General features: G+C 44.4%; 2 protein-coding genes across 2 annotated transcripts in view; both read right to left on the minus strand.

Annotated features, from left to right (window-relative positions):
• Positions 1-10,034, minus strand: part of LRP11 (LDL receptor related protein 11) — a 63,413-nt gene extending 53,379 nt beyond the window's left edge. The window contains exons 1-3 of the mRNA XM_029943250.1: positions 9,883-10,034; positions 5,893-5,986; positions 4,869-4,923 (exon numbers count right to left, since the gene is read on the minus strand). Coding sequence (XP_029799110.1) covers positions 4,869-4,923; positions 5,893-5,986; positions 9,883-10,034 — 301 coding nt within the window. The remainder of the gene's footprint in view (positions 1-4,868; positions 4,924-5,892; positions 5,987-9,882) is intronic.
• Positions 10,035-11,408: 1,374 nt separating this feature from the next.
• Positions 11,409-18,887, minus strand: RAET1E (retinoic acid early transcript 1E). Its single transcript, XM_029945116.1, has 4 exons — positions 18,762-18,887; positions 18,014-18,286; positions 17,059-17,187; positions 11,409-11,445 (listed from the first exon to the last, which is right to left on the minus strand). Exons 1-3 carry the CDS (start codon positions 18,802-18,804, stop codon positions 17,081-17,083), a joined length of 423 nt encoding a protein of 140 aa, XP_029800976.1. The 5' UTR covers positions 18,805-18,887; the 3' UTR covers positions 11,409-11,445; positions 17,059-17,080.
• Between the last annotated feature and the right edge of the window lie 893 nt (positions 18,888-19,780).

Here is a 19,780-nt window from a genome sequence, read left to right on the forward strand (position 1 = left end):
TTTGTCATATGCTTTTTCTGCATCTATCCACAGGATCATATGTTTTTTTCCCCTTCTTTTGTTAATGTGATGGATCACATTGATGGATTTGTGAATATTGAACCAGCCCTGTAACCCAGGAATGAATCCCACTTGATCATGATGGATAATTCTTTTTATATGCTGTTGAAGTCGATTTGCTAGTATCTTGTTGAGTATTTTTGCATCTGTATTCATTAAGGATATTGGTCTGTAGTTCTCTTTTTTGGCTGGGTCTCTGTCTGGTTTGGGGATCAAGATGATGCTGGCTTCGTAGAATGAGTTTGGAACTTTTCCTTCTATTTCTATTTTTTGGAATAGTTTGAGAAGAATGGGTATTAGCTCTGCTTTAAATGTCTGGTAGAATTCCCCTGGGAAGCCATCTGTCCCTGGGCTCTTATTCATTGGGAGATTTTTGATAATGGATTCGATTTCTTCACTGGTTATTGGTCTATTCATGCTTTCTGTCTCTTCCTGTTTGAATTTTGGCAGTGCATGAGCATTTAGGAATTGCCCATTTCTTCTGTGTTGTCCAGTTTGTTGGCATATAATTAAAAATGGTAAACTCTTAAGGGGACACAGATGAAATATTCTTAAGATAGGCATATCTTTTAAATTATAAAACGTTAATCTACTAAGCTTTAGTAAAGGTCAAATAAGCTCATAATATCTCTGTTCAAATTTATTAGCAAAAGGATGACACAAAGTAATGGTTAACTTTGTCTGCCTCATAATTTTTGTGGGTAATTGTTCAAAGACAGTTTTCAGGGTCTTTGGTAACCTAAGACTTTAACATTTTGCTTAAATAATAAAGTGAATTAAGTTCTTCGGACATTTAGGCCTCTTCCAAACCAAATGGAATGCTGAGGTATTGCTTACCATACATAGGTTTATGCTTCTGATGTCTTATAAGAAATATTTAAATACATGCTTCATGCTTAATGGATTCACGAATCTACCACCTAAAAAATTTTCTGTTGTAACAGACAATTCACAATTGGTCACTACTTAGTTTCCACTGGAGACTATGGTTTCTAAAGTTAAAAATTCTGCTAAATGTAGTTAAAACTGATAAAAATAAGAAAAGCACTCTGTATGTAGGAAAGTAAAGAGATATGAAAGAAAGATGTAAGAAATGGAGATATATTTTTTGCTGAAGGTAAAAGAAACTAATTTTGTCCTAAATACGACTGGTTATTTGGAGAAAAACGGCTTGGGACAAAATCTAAGAAGGGCAAAGAAAAGTTGTAGAAGGGTCATGAAGGAAAATCTTTAAAAAGAAATTATCTGTGTGGTCAGACTAGTGTTAAAATAAATGGATTTTAAAAGTACACTGGGTTAAGATTAAAATTCCTACTCCTTTGATCCAAAGGCTGGAAAATAGTGGCAATACTCTTGGTGCCCACCTCCCAAATCCTCCACATTTGTGATGTTCCTGTTTAGCAGAGGAATAAACGCCTCTGCCATGTGAGGGGTGGATGATGTATGAAGGGCTCTTACTAAGATACACGGGAGCCATTTTACTAAACTTAGCCCATTGTACACCACAAATGGATGTCCATATGGCTGAAATGTATTTATGTGAACATTGCTGAAAAGGGCAGGGGAATGGACCTTGACTTTGGCCCTTTAGCCCTCTCTCTCAATGGCCAATGATCAATATCTAAGTTATTGCTGAGCCAAAATGAAATTAGTGCTTCCTACAACAACCACAGAAAAAATACATTTTTGTTAATGGTAATAAGTAAGGAAGTAAATAAATCTAATTTTAACAAAAAGGATAAGGCAACAGGACAACATGCCCTTTTAAGTTGTTTTACTTAAGCCTTGGTTGGAATTATTCATTCCTTGTAATCCACAAGGCAAAACAAATGTAAAATGAGCATATATTATGCTCAAAAACATGTTAAAAAAACAAAAAGGGGGAGATACCCCTGGTTGTCTGCCTTACAACCTCAGCTCCTTTTTCTTTTTCTTTTCTTTTTTTTTTTTTTTTTTTGAGTTTATATATTTTTGAGAGAGAGAGAGCACGAGCAGGGGAGAGGCAGAAAGAGGAGACACAGAATCCAAAGCAGGTTCCAGGCTCTGAGCTGTCACCACAGAGCCAGAGGCGGGACTTGAACTCATGAGCATTCAGATCATGACCTGAGCCTAAGTTGGATGCTTAACCTGAGCCACCCAGGCACCCCGAATCTCAGCTCCATCTTGATCATACTATGATTACTCTTAACTATTTACATCTTACTCCTCAAGGACTAACTGCAGCTGAGTGGAATTTTTCAAAATAAGTTAAACCCTCTCACCCAATGGTGCTATGCAAAACCCTTAGAACCAAGACTTCTAGAGAATGACTCTGAGTGAACAGCCATCAGCCCCCTTTTTCTAGATGGAAGAAGGGGGGCCCATACGGTCTGGGCTCACTAAATTTCTCACCTGGGGTCAAGGATATGCTTGTGTTCTTTCTGATTCTGGACCTCTATGGATTCCCTCTCGGTTGGTGAAGCCTTACCATGGCATGGTGGAGACCCTCAGGGTATCTTCCAATGAACCAAGACTTCTAGAGAATGACTCTGAGTGAACAGCCACCAGCCCCCTTTTTCAAGATGGAAGAAGTCTCTTCGTGGACTCCGCATCCTGAAGCCACTCCATGAACGCAAGTCCTTGCCCCTGATATGACATGGGGATGCCTTAAACGCCTGTCTAACCAGACTGGCATCCTCTTACAACACAGTCATGTTGCATACACCCCTGACTCGCACCTGATGGCCATGATCTCCATCATTGACAGGAATTTGATTCGGGTAAGCCTGATTCTACTGCTTGCCCTCATTTGTCCAAGCCAAGCTCAATATTTGTATTGGGCTCATCTCCTTAACCCGCCTATACTTGACAGCTTAAGATTCCTATTAGCCTGGGATATTCCTATTAGCAATAATGACAGAGTTCATGGAATGAGACAATCTTAACCTGCCTTTCCAAACTGAACAAGAACATTGGCTTTATATGCCAATACCTCAATGATGGCTTCCTTGAGCACCTCCTATGTGTGTTACTAACGTAGCAAATTACCTGCTCGTCTTAAGCTAAAAATCAACTGGCTTTTGCATGTACAGCCCAAAACCTCTAAAGGCCAGACAACTTTACCTTTTTTTCTCAGCCACAAGCTTTGATATACCTCAAAAAACAAGCATATCTTGTTATTCCCAGAAAGCGGTATCCTCAATGACCAGAGACCACCAGGGAGACCGAGTTATGCATGCAAAGGTAAAGGGCTTTATTATGGGCTCGAGCTTGGACTCTCAGACCTCACCAGGGCAGTGGATCTGTGCTGAGAGCCCCGAACAAGGGCTGAGCAGGGTTTTTATGGGGTTTGGGAAGGGGGAGTTACAAGAAATTGTGACATAGGTACAGTGATCCAATCATTATTATCCAATATTATTGACAGCAGGTTTAACCATTCACATTGTCTAGAGTATTCGTTACTTTTGGCGGGATTCAATTACAACATTTAGAGTACCTTTAAAATTAACCAATTACAGGGTGAGCCTAGGGTCTTGTTTGGTGACTGTTGGGTTAACTTTAACATTAGGTAACAGGGTCCTATCTAAAGTTTCCATCTGCAGGCCTTGCCCTTAGGAATGTGGAGAGTGGTAGCCGGCCTTCCCTGATTGGGTGTGCGAAGGTGGTCTCTCTTGCTTTAGGCAATGTGTAACTGCCTGTTAGTTTCGGGGAACTGAAACCTAGGCCTTCTAGATCAGAGGGGAAACTTAAAGCCTGTCTTGGAGTCTGTTTGGTTTAGACTTGTGTCCTTACAATTTCACACTCCTGATGTTATAGCTTGCTCTGGTCTCAAATACTCAGACCACCCCTAGAATAATATTCCTTGGACAACCTGTTATGGAGAGACTGAGCATACTCTTCACTGGGGAAACTGAACTGTAAGAGTGACCTTAAGGTGGCGACTGATCGGCCATTCTGCTGTGGGTCGGAGAAGAACTCCGTGCACCGATGACCCCCACCCCTCACCTGCAGACCTGGAATGTCCCGCGCCAGTTTGAAAACAGCCAATCATGAAGCTCCAGCTTCCCATCACCCTGACAGAGGAGGCAACCTATTCCATCCCGCCACGTCCCTGAAATGCCCTTATTTGATAATCTGCCTTCCCAAGATCAAACCCGGAACCCCCTCACCCATAAAAAACCCCGCCCATTGCCTATCAGGTGAGACTTCCCTGACTCCCCACTGCCGGGGTCATGGGGCCTCACTCGGGAATCGCAGATCCCAATAAAGGCTTTCTTGGCCTCATAACTTGGTCTCTTTCTTTCCTCTCATCTCTGCCTCCATCTATTAAATCTTACATGAACTATTATTGACAGGGTCCTAGAGGACATCTTGAAACAAAATATCTTAATAAGAGCATATTCTTTGACTAATTTAGTAGGGAGAATATTTTTTGGAAAGATGAGGCTTGTCTGGCTTTATAATTTCTTCACATAAAGGAAAATTAAAAGGACCTTGGCTTGTTAATCTTTGGAAGCTAGGTCTTCCCTTCTTCACTCGTACTATTAGCCATGGTGAGATTTACATAAAACGACATATTAACCTAACTTGGGCCTTTCTGCACAACCATCAGTTTGCATAGACCTCTATTTGTGTCCCTTTTCCCTACGTTCTCTTTGCTACCTCCACTTTATAGATCCAACAACTAGAAAATAATTATTATATCTCTACCTCCCAGGGCTGGCTTATGTCCTGCATAAATAATGATCACATCACCCAATTAAGTATTTCCTCATTATTAATACTTACTGCATCTCAGCCTGGGTTCCTGTTAATAGCTCTGCCCCTACATGCATCCATCAGGATGAGGCACACTTTCCAAGCTTGTTCAACACTGGCACTCTGCTGTGAGAGAAAAAGAGATCTGTTGGCCTTTAATCATGGGCATCTTGGCACCAGTAGGTGTTATCGTCTCTGGCAGTATAGCTGGAATCAGCCTGTATCATACTATCTAAACAACCCATGTCCTTAATACATTTGTGGTCAACACTACCAAAGAATTTATAAGCCAGACTTCCATTGCTAGGCAAGTTTTGTCCCTCCTTGAGGCTCCAGAGGCTGCAGTGGATTTTTTTGGAAAAAGACAGGAGGCCTTGATCCTCCACTCTCAACTGCCCTGGCAGCACATTTGCATGACTGGCATTTCTGATAATCACACCCAGGCTTGGGATGCTCTCCAGAGACACCTTCACAGTGTTTTTTCTTCCCACCTTCCTGACAGTACAAAAAATTTAGATAGGATATTGCGCCAACAGCTACTCTAAGATTTAATAGATGGACGCAGAGGCGAGAGGAAAGAGAGACCAAGTTGTGGAGCCAAGAGAAGCTTTATTGGAGTCTGCAATTCCTGGGCAAGGTTCCATGACTCTGGAGTGGGGAGTCAGGGAAGTTGCGCCTGGAACGGGAGAGCAAGGTGTTTTATGCATGCAAGAGTTCCGGGTTTGATCTCAGGTGGGCAGGTAGCCAAGTAAGGGCATCTTTGGACTGTGGCAGGATAGGATTGGCTGTTTACTTCGGTGGGGTGAGGGGGATGCTGGAATTCCATGGTGAGACATTCCAGTTTGAGACATTCCAGATCAGAGAGTGGGGGTCGTCGGTCCCTGGCGGCGCCTGGAACTATTCTCTGACCCGCAATAAAATGGCCGCTTGGTCACCTTCCTAAAGTAACTTACAGCTACAATATGCGGAAGATCAGCTTAAAACTGAATGGCCTGATTCCTGGGAAATGTGGCTTTAGTGATCTAAATCCTTTCTCTCTTACAACCAAGGCCCATCTCAAATTCTGGATAACTCTGGAGAGCAGAATGCTTTTACCGTGTCTCTTTTTGTCTTTGCAGAATCACCCTCCAAGCCATCCAAAAGCAAAAGACAGACCAGGATCTCATCATGACGGTCCTTGAACACAGCACTAAAAGAACCAAGAAAAACAAAAAGGGAGAACATGGGGAATAAGCTTAGGAATTCCCCGAGCCTGCACTGATGAGTTAACAAGGCATAACGAATTAGAAAACCATAGGATACTCACACCCAAGTTTTGGTAAATAAGATTAGGTAAATAGGTGTAGAGAGGGAGGGGCAAAGGCCCCAATATAGAACAATGATAAAGGAGGTGAACAAGGTTAGGTATTCAGGGCAGAAACACCCCCCAACTTAGAACAATAGCAGAGATCTGGTTTCACAGGAAGGAAGGACCACAATAGGCAAACAGGTAAACAGGGCTATAAACCCTGCAGGGGCTGTAGGGCGCAGGTGCCCAGGGCCAAGTTAATTAACAAAAGAAAGGTGCCTTGTTGACCCTGAGGTAGCTTGCTCTGTCTTTCCTGTCCCCTAGACCAGTTTAGATAAACAGAGGTGGTGCCTCAGTCTGCTGTAAACAACCTTCCCCCCTGCTGATTTTGTTTTGTATAGACCCCAACCCCTAACTCTGCATATCTTCAAGACTTTCTTTACCTCACCTCCATGAGTTAAAGTTCACAATTTTGGGGTGCCTGGGTGGCTCAGTCGGTTAAGTGTCTGACTTCAGCTCAGGTCATGATCTCACATGCGTGGGTTTGAGCCCCACATTGGGCTCTGTGCTGACAGCTCAGAGCCTGGAGCCTGCTTCCGATTCTGGGTCTCCCTCTCTCTCGGCCCTTCCTTGTTTATGATCTGTCTCTCTCTGTCTTAAAAATAAATAAAACATTAAAAAAAAAGTTCACAATTTCATTGTCCCTTGGTGCAGGTCCATCACCATGGTGTAAGCCTTCTGATCCTAATAAAAACAGAGCAAGGACCCTCAATTGGGGCTCTTGTCTTCTCCTGGACATTAGCCATCTCTCACATTTTATTCCTGCGTCCTGATTTCTTGCTAAGCAAGAAAGAATTTTAGACCCAGAGTCTATGACAACCAAGCAGTTGGTCTCCCATTGGCTGCCTCTCCCTTCCACAACCAAGTGGTCTTGGATGTCCACCTCTTTGTACCCATGATACCTTCTTCTCTCAGTCTGGTGTTTTCTGCCCTCCTTGTGTAAAGCCCGAGTTTACCTCCCCTCAATTCCAGCAGTGCACAGAACCTGAGACCAGCAATGGTCAGTTCCAGGAGAGAGATTCTGTTGATTCCAGTTTGGTCCTGTGTCTCCCCCCCCCCCCCCCCCCCCCCCCCCCCCCCCCCCCCCCCCCCCCCCCCCCGTGCAGTTACTGAGGTGCCAAGATTATGAGATACAAACGTGGCTTTGGGCCCTACTTTCCCTTTCCCCCTGAGGATGGAGTGAGAGAAAGGGAGTGGTAGGTAGCTGGTGAAAATCCTGAGCAGTTGTCTTCTACATTGTTTAAGGGAATGCCCAGCACTGGCTTCGACATTTCTATTGATTTTTTTTTTTTTAAGTAGGCTCCACAACCCAACAAAGGGCTTGAATTCACGACCCTGAGATCAAGAGTCAGAAACTTCGCTGACTGAGCCCCCTAGGTGCCCCTTGATTTTTATTTTACTTTTATTTAAAACAATTTTTTTTAACTTTTATTTATTTTTGAGAGACAGAGAGAGACAGAGTATGAATAGGGGAGGAACAGAGAGAGAGGGAGACACAGAATCTGAAGCAGGCTCCAGGCTCTGAGCTGTCAGCACAGAGCCTGAAGCAGGGCTCGAACCTATGGACTTGATTTTTATTTTAAATTTAAGAAACATTTGGGGCACCTGGGTGGCTCACTTGGTTGGGTGACCGACTTCAGCTCAGGTCATGATCTCACCGTCTGTGGGTTTGAGCTCCACGTTGGGGGTCTGTGCTGAAGCTCAGAGCCTGGAGCCTGCTTCAGATTCTGTGTCTCGCTCTCTCTCTGTTCCTCCCCCTCTTGTGTTCTACCAAAAATAAATAAACATTAAAAAATAAAAAAATAAAGGAAAAAAAGAAACATTTATGTGTTAGGATTGCCAGGAACCACTCACAGCTCTGACTTTCAACAACCTTATGCAGCATGTACCATTACTGTCCTCATGTTATACTGGTCGGGGGATAGCCGACTTCACACATCAGAGCTATTCCAACTTTGGGCAACTCTTACCATATTCATTAGAATGTTTTTCCTTATAGTCAGCTATCATCTGTTCATAGCTTCCAAGTATGTATCCTAGTTCATTTTCTGGGGGTCTCTTAGAGAAATCTGTACCTTCTCCCAAGTGAAGGTCCTTCAAATATTTAAAACTGCCATCATGCAATTCAGCCTGCTAAATAAAGTGCAGCGTCAAGGGCACCAACAACAGCACTAGTGCCCACACTTACTGTGTGACTGGGGGCAAGCCACCTACTCTCTTTCATCCCCAGATTGTTCATCTATAATGTACAAATGAGTACATTACCACTTCCCACACTTGTGCTGAAGTGGGTGAGTATTGGGTTGGTGGCAAGGAATGGTGGGATGGGGAAGGGGCTCTGGGGCCTGTGACAGGAAAAGATCAGCATGTGGGAACTGCCTGTTTGTCTCTCTTGGAGTTTGCTCCCAGAGAGAAACTTCCAGTAAAGCCTGTCTGTTGATCACGCGCTCACCCTTCCTTTTCCACATATTCATTTGTTTGTCAGGTTCACCATTTTCTCCCATTGACCAGGAATGTCCAGGCTCTTATTTGTAATCATCTTTGGAGGCCTTAGGGCCTATAAGTTTTGTATGCCATTGGTGTTCATTTGTTGAGCTTGCTGTAACAAAGTCCAAGAAAAGGGTTTTGTACTCAATCCCAGTGATGGAGGGGGAAAGGCGTTCCCCATACCAACAAGCAATTCTCTAGACACCAGCTGGGTGTCCTACAATTTAATTCAATTCATTTTTTTAATGTTTATTTTTGAGAGAGACAGACAGAGTGCGAGTAGGGGAAGGGCAGAGAGAGGGGGAGACACAGAATCTGAAACAGGCTCCAGGCTCTGAGCTGGCAGCACAGAGCCTGATGTGGGGCTCGAACCCACAAACTGTGAGATCATGACCTGAGCTGAAGTTGGAAGCTCAACCAACTGAACCACCCAGGTGCCCCCAATTTAATTCAATTCAGATAATTAGATCCCACTGTAAGGATGCAGGTTTGAGACAATAGAAGGGCACACATTGCCCAAGGCAAAAGGGACCACCCTTGTAACACCCAATCAGGAAAGGCCAGCTAACACCTTTAACATTTCTAAGGGCAGGTCTAAAGATGGAGGCTAAGACTAGTCACGCCCTAGGTGAGGGTTCTGGGCCCACTCTGTGATTGGTCAATACTCTAAATGTTGTGATTGGGTCCCGCCAAAAGTAACGAATACTCTAGGCAATGTGAATGGTTAAACCTGCTGTCAATAATATTGTATAATAATGATTGGATCACTGTACCTGTGTCACAGTCTCCTGTAACTCCCCCTCCCCTAACTCATAAAAGCCCTACCTCGCCTTTGTTGGGGCTCTCAGCATGGATCCACCATGCTGGTAAAGTCTGTGAGCCCGAGTTTAGGCCCCAGCGAGCCTAAGCCCGTAATAAAGCCCTTTGCTTTTGCATGCGTGACTTGGTCTTCCTGGTGGTCTCTGGTTTTTGGGGGCGATATTAAAATCTGGGCATAACACCACAAGTTAAGGGGTCAGCTCTACAAGGCTCCCTGCCTCACCACCCTTCAGACGGAGGTGGTCTAGATTGCAAGTCGAGATTGTCACCCATGCTTCTGATGACCAACAATCCATTCCTTCAGTTTCATTAATTTGCTAGAGCAACTCACAGAACTCAGAGAAACATTTTACTTACTACATCACCAGTGTATTATAAGTGGGTATAACCAGATGGAAGAGATGCACAGGACAAAGTATGGGAAAGGGTACCAAATTTCCATGTCCTCTTCAAGAATACCAGTCTTCCACCAAACCGGAAGCTCTCCATACCCCATCCTCTTGGGTTTCCACGGAGGCTTCATTACATAGGTATGATTGATTAAATCACTGTCAGTCAGTGATCGAGTCAAGCTCCAACCCATGTTCCTTCCCAGAGTGTCATGGGTAAGTGGCGGGAGAATGGGGGGCTGGTAGGGAGGGTGGGACTGTAGGTTCCAACTCTTTAATTACAAGGTTTGTTCCTTTGGTGACCAGCCCCCATTCTGACAGCACTGTCAGTCTTCCAGTCACCTCATCAACTTAACAAAAGGCACACTCATGGCTCGCATTGCTTTGGAAATTTCAAGAGTTTCAGGAGCTTTGTGCCAGAAACAAGAAGAAAACAAACACATACATATATATTAAAATAACAACATCACAATCACAATGTCAAACTGGGTAGGCAAGGCCTGAAGTCCCAAGTCAAGGTTTCAGCAGGGTTCCATTCCTTCCGAGGACTCTGCTACCTCTGGCAGTGGCTGTAAGATTTAATAAATGGAGGCAGAGATGAGAGGAAAAAGAGACCAGGTTATGGAGCCAAGAAAGCCTTTATTGGGATCTGCGATTCCCGGGCGAGGTTCCATGACCCCGGGAGTGGGGAGTCCGGGAAGTCGCATCTGGTTTGAAAGGGGCAGGGTTTTTAATGGGTGAGGGGGTTCCGGGTTTGATCTTGGGAGGGCAGAGTATCAAATAAGGGCATTTCAGGGACGTGGCGGGATGGAATAGGTTGCCTCCTTCTGTCAGGGTGATGGGAAGCTGGGGCTTCATGATTGGCTGTTTTCAAACTGGGGCGGGACATTCCAGGTCTGCTGGTGAGGGGGTGGGGGGTCGTCGGTGCAGGGAGTTCTCCGACCTACAGCAGAATGGCCGCTCGGTTGCCACCCTAAGGTCACTCTTACACTGGCCAGCACTCCTGAATTGCTTTGATAACAGCTGCATCATTTTAATCTCTACTTTTATTGTTACGTGACTATCTTCTTTCTATGTGTCTCCATCTTCAGTGTCTTCAAACTGTGCATGTCTATCTGTGTTCAAATTTCCCCCTTTTATGAGTACACCAGTAATGTTGGATTAGGCTCCATCCCGATGACTTTATCTTGACTAATGACATCAGCAATGACCTTATTTCCATATAAAGATACATTCACAGGTATGAGGGTTTAGGTCTTCGGTGCATCTTTTAGGGGAGACACAATTCAACTCAGAACATCATGTTCAGTTGCTGGGAGCCGAACCGGCCTTGCTGGATGACACGGTCACAGTAAGGAAATGGTAGATGTAGCACGGCTCCTGCCACAGGTGACAGAAGCTGGCATCTCCTTCTGTTAACTGATTGCTCATGTAAAATTAAGCCTGTTGCTATTGATTAGGCCTCACAATGTTCCAAATCAGACCGATATTCCCCAGATTCCTCATGGGAAGAAGCATATTCCCACCTCTATAAAGAGGGAGTTAAACAAAGCACTGCAGATGTTTGTCGAAAGGCTCTTCTATTGAGCTTCACAAACTTAAGACCTGGAAAATAAAGGGGGTTAAAGAACACAAGCATAATGTTTACCCTGACCCAGAGATAAAAAGCCTAACTTAGGAAATAGAAACAAATAGGAGCTAGGCATAAGTTACTGCGCATACATATGCTAATTTGGTGCCCACTGTGAGGATAGGTAAGAGTAGTTACAACTTAAACTCATATGCAAAGGCTGGCTCATCTAGGGCGCCTATGGCGCTTACACCTTCAACATCAAAGAACAAGGTTGACAAAAGGTTTACCTACTAATCATCATGAATATATTCTTCCTCTTGTGAGCCTAATAGAATGCCTCCTAGCCCTGTTTCTGCCTGAATTTTAGCATCATTGTTATAAAATGTGTTTGCTATCTTTTTCTCACTGAAAACATCCTGCTATCTTAGTTGTAAGATTTACTACTGGTTCAAACAAATGTGTATGTTATCTGCTTTTCACTGAGAATATCCTGTTATCCTATGATGTGTAAGTTACCTCATTGTAATTAGAGTAGTTCTGAAGAAATGCCTCTGTTAAACTTGTTTCTGCACCCTTTTCAAAGCATCTTTATCACCGAGAATTATTTGTAAAAATTCCACTTTTTGATGTCATAAGTCTATAAATGAAGGCCTAAAACCTGGGGAGATAGGAGATAGAAATAATAAAGAGGAGATGATAGAAGGAAGAAGATGATGCCAGGCTGGACCAAGAAAGAAACTGCATGAATCTCTCTCATTTTCCCGTCCGCCGCTACCCCTTCAGGGAGCCTTGGACCAGCCAGAGCGGGCCTCCGGCATTCAGTAAATATCCACTTTTTGTTACATGCTTGAGCAATGATCCCTGTGTCATTTAACAATCAGTGCATCCTTCACTGCCATTTTTTGCCATACTACTAGACACCAAGTTTCTAGACTTGCTGGCATCTGTCTCTAGGCTCTCTTCTGTTCCATTGGTTTACTCTTTCTATACTACACAAAACTGTCATTTTGAAAATAGCCATAACTTAAAAATAAGTTTAATATCACAAGCATGATTTATCACATGCAGAAATTTAATATCACAAGCATATGTATCTTTGTGTAACCATTACTATGTTAAGAGACAATTTTTTTTTTTAGTGTAGTTGACAAGATAAGAATGTTCTTAACATTGCAGAGGCTCCCTCTTTCCCTTTTCTACCTCAACCTCCTTTATACCTAAAACATTAAAAAAAATTTTTTTTAATGCTTTTTATTTATTTTTGAGAGACAGAGAGAGACAGCTGGAGCAGGGGAGGGTCAGCGAGAGAGGGAGACACAGAATCTGAAATAGGCTCCAGGCTCTGAGCTAGCTGTCAGCACAGAGCCCGATGTGGGGCTCGAACCCACGAACCATGAGATCTGACCTGAGCCGAAGCCGGACGCTTAACTGACTGAGCCACCCAGGCGCCCCCAAAACATTTTTTTAAATGTCTTCTTATTTATTTTTGAGAGAGAGAGACAGCGTGAGCAGGGTAGGGTCAGAGAGACAGGGAGACACAGAATCTGAACCAGGTTCCAGGCTCTGAGCTAGCTGTCAGCACAGAGCCCTACACGGGGTTCGAGCCCACGAACCATGAGATCATGAGCTGAGCCGAAGTCAGATACTTAACCGATTGAGACACCCAGATGGCCCTACACTTTTTAAAAGATTATTTCAAGTAGAAGTATTATTGACTTACAATATTATATTCATTTCAGGTGTACAATAGTGATTCAACAAGTCTATCTGTTATGCTAAGTTCACTATGATAAATCTAGTTAGCATCTGTCACCATACAAATTATTACAATAGGATTGACTATATTCTCTATGCTGTACTTTTCAAGCCCATAACTTATTTATTTTATAACTGGAAGTTTGTACCTATCAATCTCTTTCACACATTTCACCCACCTTCTCACCCTCTCAACACTGGCAACCACCAGCTGTTTTCTGTATTTATGAGTCCATTTCTGTTTTGTTTTGTCTTGTTTTTTAGTTAGTTTGTTTGTTCATTTGTTTTGTTTTTTTAGATTCCTCATATAAGTGGAATTATATGGTATCTTTTTCTGTCTGACATATTTCACTTAGCGTAATACCCTCTAGATCCACCTATGTTGTCACAAACAGCAAGATTCCAATCTTTTTATGTGGCCGAGTAATATTCCATTGTATATATACTATATCTTTCTTATCCATTCATCTATCAGTGGGTATTTAGGTGAGGCAATCACTATTCTAACTTGTACTACCATGACTAGTTTTGTCTGTTCTTGAACTTCATATAGATGGAATAATACGCCATATAGTCTTTCAGATTCATCTGTACATCACATGTCAAAATGATTTATTCTTTTTAATATGGTAGCTATCCAGTTCCACAGTACTATAACTTATGTGTCCATTCATCTTCTGATGGGCATTTATTATTTCCCAGTTTGGGGCTAAAATGAATCAAGACACCACGAACATTCCTGAATACATCCTTTAGTGGAGATATGCATGTGTGCCTATGTTTAGGGTGGACCACTAGCAAAAAGAGGCTTTATCTGGGAAGGCATACAGGGAGAGTTTTTATCCTGATATCCACAAATCCTTGAAATGGTTGATGAGCATGAAAAGATGTTAGAACAGTCATAGGGCATCAAAGTCATTCTGAATTTCTTTCTTTTTTTAGTTTATTTACTTATCTTGAGAGGGGGAGAGAGAGAGAGAGGGTGAGAGAGGGACAGAGAGAGTGTGAATAGGGGAGGGGCAGAGAAAGAGGAAGAGAGAATCCCAAGCAGCTCTCAACATAGAGCCTGACACGGGCTTGATCTCACAAACCCTGAGACCATGATCTGAGCTGAAATCAAGAGTCAAATGCCCAGTCAACAGAGTCACCAAGGCACCCCTGATTTCTTCACATTCTTGGTCTGGAGCCATGGTCAGACACTAAGGACCTCTGGAGAGCTGAGCCTTGCCTCCTGGTACTGGTACCATCATTGGGCTTCAGAGGAAAAAATTAATTATGTTAGACTCCAGGTCAGATGATCTTGGGTCTACCCCCGCCTAGTGTCTCCTGGCTTAAGATATTTTCCATCAGTTCTTTTCCTCATCTAGTTTTGGCCAATCACCTCTTTCTGTTACATCAGCAAAAGCAATATTAAGAAATGCCAAAGGCAACAAAGTAGGAATGTGTCATGGGCACACAGAGCTCTCTGTTTTCTCAAGTGCAGATCCTCCCTCTGACGAGAAGACCTGGGAGACCCAGTGGGGAGGCTCTCCCCACAGGTGGAGGATGTGTGGGAGGACACATTTTTAGTCTTATCTCTCACACACCCCACCCTGGGCCTCGCCTGCCTCCCACCTCCCCTCAGCTCTACTTGGACATGGACATTCACCAGTTGAACCATGCCCCTCCCTGTCCAGATATGTAGCCCTTCAAGAGCAGACTCAAGTGGCTGAGTTCAACCCCAAGTGTCCACAGAGGCCCAGCCTCCTTTAAATCCTCACTGCTGAGCCCTAGTTTCTAAACCTGGTCTTCTGCCCTCCCTGCTCACCAACCCCCTGTGCTGCGGGGATGCAGCCTAAGCCCCAGCCTGCTGGGTCGAGGCAGGTGCGTCCTTCCCAGACACCTTCCACCAGGGCTTAAAGCCAGACCCCTGTGCCTGCAGCTCTGTGCATGGCATCCCCTGCCCTGTGAAAAGAGATCATCGGGACCCGCCATGGTGCTGGCCTGCCCACATCTAGGTGTGTAAATTCCCTGGGTTCCTGCTGCCACCCTAGCACCCACCAGGTGAGCCTTTCAGTCAGCAACCTAGTCTGACTGAAGCCATAGATAGGTTGCCAAGCACGTTTGGACACTATTATCGGTAAGCTTACTCTTCACTGCAGGGCCCAGACTTAAAACAGAGCAGGCTGAACCTTGCTATTCTTTTGAACAACTACAAGAGTTGAATCATTTCCCACAGCAGTAACATGGTTCCTCATTGGATCATATGTGGAGTGGGTTCTTTTGGTCATCAGAATCTTAACTTTGGAGTGCATAGAGAGCCCCAGAAACTGTGACTTTAACCCCAAGCTGCCAACTTTTCTAAACTGCTATACCTCAATGTGTGAGGTCTGTTTGGGTCAACCTGGAGAAGAGGTTATGAAGATGATAACAGCAATAGGAGAAAGAAATGAGTTCTTAAGTCCAGGGTAACGATGGAGGGAGAGGACCAGCTGGTGGAGTCTGGGGCTGTCTTGTATGTAACGGTTCTCTCTGTCTCTGTCTGTGTCTCTTGTCTCTCTGTGACTATGTCTCTTACTGTATATATATCTGATTCTCATAAAAATGTATAATGTGTTTATAATTTAACCCACCGTTGAGGATATTCTTGATGAGAGAACTACCAGTTTGTCAAGACATTAATGAATGTTTTAATGAATGAAAACTGAAATACCTACTTAAAAATTTTTTAAAGTTTTTATGTTGAAATGTAATATTCCTATACAATAAAGTGTATAAATATGTAATGGTCACTTTTAAAAGTGAAACACGCCTGCATCATCACCTGTCAGATCAAGATATAGACCATTTCTCAATCAGTATCCTCTCTTCTAACTTATTACCAAAGATCAGTTTTGTCTATTTTGCAATTTACATAAATAAAATCCTAGAATATATATTCTTCTGTGTCAGACATTTTCCTCTTAACTTTCTATCTATAGGAATCACCCATGTTTTGTGTAGCAGCTTATTCCTTATCAATTTCTATACAGTGTTTCACTTCTAAATATATCACACTATTATTTATCCTGGGAACTAAGCCAGGTGCCATAGGACTTATTAATATGTGAACAGATAAGTTAATTCATGTGTCACTTTGTCATATGCTCCTGTATCTTTGTGTTATGCCATCTGGTTAGTCAGCATAGTGGACCCGTGGCTTCTGCATAGCATTAACTTATCTGCACAGAGAAGTGAGTGTGAACACAAAGTTAACCAAACACAAGTTAAACCAAAATAAATATATTTCTAGTTCATTTTCCTCTCAACTGAATAATAAAAAAAACAAAATGCCAGGAGCCATTTTATTCCACCTGACACAGAAGGAAGTCTGATGGAAAGTGTGCAAAGAAAGGATTAGAAGATCACGTATTAGATTAGCAGCCAGATTGTCATTAATGCATTTCTTGCCTCCAAGGGTTGGCCTAACATTGTTGCTCTCTCATGCTCCAGAGAAGAAACATTTGATAACAGTACATTGATCAGAATATTACGAATATTGTTGAGTGCATCATGCAATCCTCAGAGAGCAAAAGTAATTTTTCCATCAAAGGTCTGGGAAAACCCTGGGTTAGACTGCACAAATTAACCCCACCTAGCATAGATCTTAGACCCTGCCCAGCCCCCCGAGGACTTGGTTTGCCCCTCCCCTCGCTGCACTACTGTGCTGCCTATCCCAGCCTCGGCCATCCCAAGTCAGAGGATCCCCAGCCCTAGTGTGGGGGCGGGTGCTCCACACTGAAATGCATCATTTCCGGGTAGCGATGGATCAGTGGACAGGGGCCTGGATGAGACCCGCGGCGCGCCTCTCCCGCGTCCTTACCAGACTGCAGCCTCCCCCACAGCCAGAGGCCAGCCTGCGATATGCCTACCTGCTTTGCCTGAGATGCCGATTCAGATGCTAGTTAGGACTGAGCTGATGACAGTCACTGCTAGGATGATCCATGCATTTGATAGCATGAATGGAGACTGGCCAGTGTCTGGGACATTCGTGGGTGATACTAAAACAAACAAAAAGCGAGAGCCTTGTCAAGTCTAAAAAAATACCTTCCTGATGATTGCCGGAGGGGATGCTTGCCAGGTGGGGCGGGGGGATGGTGAAATAGATAAAGGGTATTAACAGTTCACTTATTCCTATGAGCACTGAGTAATGTATAGAATTGTTGAATTATTATATTGTGCATCTGTACAATAATATACACTGTATGTTAGTTATATTTCAATACAAAATAAAATACCTTCCTGAGCACCCACTTTCTCCATGTCACCCCCAAATCTGTTGGTTCATTATGTGGCAGCCAGTCTATCAGGTCCTGGGGCCTAAAGATGGACAGAGGGCTGTGCCCTGTCCCCATGGAGCTCATGTATTCACTGAGGGAGGCAGCTGATGTCCATCTGATTATCAGACAGCTTGACATGTTCTCTGTGGACAGAACATTCTGAGGTGACAGAATTGGGGGTGCTTAGTTCTGTGTGGGGGAGGTGACAGAAGAAGGGACAGTTGCCCTGGATAAAGAATAAGTAAAACAGAGGAAGAAGAGAAGGCTCAAGCACAATGATGCAGGTTAAGCTGGGGCTCACCCAGCAATCCAGGGGGACAGGATCACTGGTTAGCGGGGAGGGGGCCTCTGTGCAGAGGGAGGTGGCAGGGAACAGAGGATGGTGGAGGTCCCATGGCAATCACGGACTCTCCAGTCCACCAGGAGGTCAGTCAGTGGACTGACCCATCCCATCTTTAATTGCACACATATACTATACTGGTACCCACACGGGGAAGGCATCAGACCTTTAAAGAGCTCCTGGATCCTCGTCGCCCGGCCCAGTTACCTGAGGGCTCCAGCACTTCCTTCCAGTGTTCTAAGAATTCCCTAAGCCAGTGATCGCAGTCTCCCATCGAGATGCTCCTGAGATCGTTTGCCAGGCCCTTGTTCTCCAACTCCTCCTTGATGCCTCTGGCTGCAGGATTCCTGACTGTCCAGGTCATGTTCATCGCATGAAAGAGGAGGGCTGGCTGCCCGTTGATGTTGAAGTGCCAGGACGCAGCGGTGCCTTGTTCTGCCTCACACGGACAGCACAGCTGGACGTGCAGGGTGGGAGGACCTGCAATCCACACACAGAGTTGTCCGCTTGGACTTATTTATTTATTTATTTAATGTTTCTTTCTTTCTTTTTGAGAGAGAGAGAGAGGGAGGGAGGGAAGAAGAGGGAGGGAGGGAGGGAAGGAGAGAGCGCGAGCGAGTGAGAGTGAGCACATAAGCAGGAGAGGGGCATAGAGAGAGTCGGAGACAGAATCCAAAGCAGGTTCTGGACTGTTAGACCAGAGCCTGACATGAGGCTCGAACTCATGAACTGTGAAGTGACATCATGACCTGAGCCGAAGTCAGACACTTAACCGACTGTGCCACCCACGTGCCCCTTGGCTTGGACTCTTTTAGCTCCATGATCCCGGTAGTCCACCATGTCTTTTAGGTGGGACCAATGGTCGGTTCTTGTACGCCAGCCCCATCCCTGCACCTGCTGGCTCCTCCCTCTCTGGCTGACTATCCCCATCTCCCCAGCCCCTTCTCCTACTCACCCCTGGTCATGCTGTTCTCCAGGTTGACATCAGACATGATCATCCTGAGCTCTTGCCCCACCTCTCCCAGTGTCTGGGCCAGTTCTGTCCATGCTTTGGTGGTGTTTACCTTCTCCCCCAGGGGACTCGAAGGTTCCACCTTGTTGCTGTCACTGTCATAATGAAGGACAGGCTTTTGATCCACTGAGCCCTGCGCTTCATACCAAGGTTTTCCAGGTCCAGACTGAGATTTGACAGTGAGGTCAAGGCAGAGAGAGTGAGCACCTGTGAGAGAAAAAGGGAGCTGAGGCCCAGACACTCACTCAGAAGGGCATTCTGGGGGGGGGGGAGGTCCTCCATTCCAGCCTTCTCCATCTTCTCAAGTTTAGTCCCCAGTTTCTACTGTCTGAGCTTTAGCAAAGTGCCTTGATGCTATAGACCCCTTGGGCAAATGTACTGTTACCAGGAAGATACATCTGACAAATATGTACATGTTTTTATATGAGAGAGAGGAGAGAGGAGAGGAGAGGAGAGAGGAGAGAGAGAGAGAGAGGAGAGAGAGAGGAGAGAGAGAGAGAGAGAGAGAGAGAGAGAGAGAGAGAGAGAGAGAGAGAACCCTAACCTGGGGCTCTCTCAGCTCTCATGATTGTGACATCATGACCTGAGCTGAATCAAGAGTAGGATGTCCGGGGCACCTGGGCGGCTCAGTCAGTTAAGCATCTGATCACGATCAATTCATGATCTCTCGGTTCATGAGTTCCAGCCTCGCATCAAGCTCTGTGCGGACAGCTCAGAGTCTGGGGTCTGCTTCAGATTCTGTGTCTTCCTCTCTCTCTCTGCCCTAGCCCCATTCACTCTGTCTCTCTCAAAAATAATAAAAATTTTTAAAAAATTAAAAAAAAAGAGTGGGTTGCCCAACCAGCTGAGCCACCAGGCCACCCACCTGAGAAATATTTTTAGTAAAAAAAAAAAAAAATTTCTAGTGACGTCTGCCAAGTTCTTAGATTAAAAAAAAAAACAAAACCTCTGCAAGACAGTGT

This window comes from Suricata suricatta, chromosome 7 (assembly GCF_006229205.1).
Source record: "Suricata suricatta isolate VVHF042 chromosome 7, meerkat_22Aug2017_6uvM2_HiC, whole genome shotgun sequence".
In the NCBI taxonomy this organism is placed as follows: Eukaryota; Metazoa; Chordata; class Mammalia; order Carnivora; family Herpestidae; genus Suricata; species Suricata suricatta.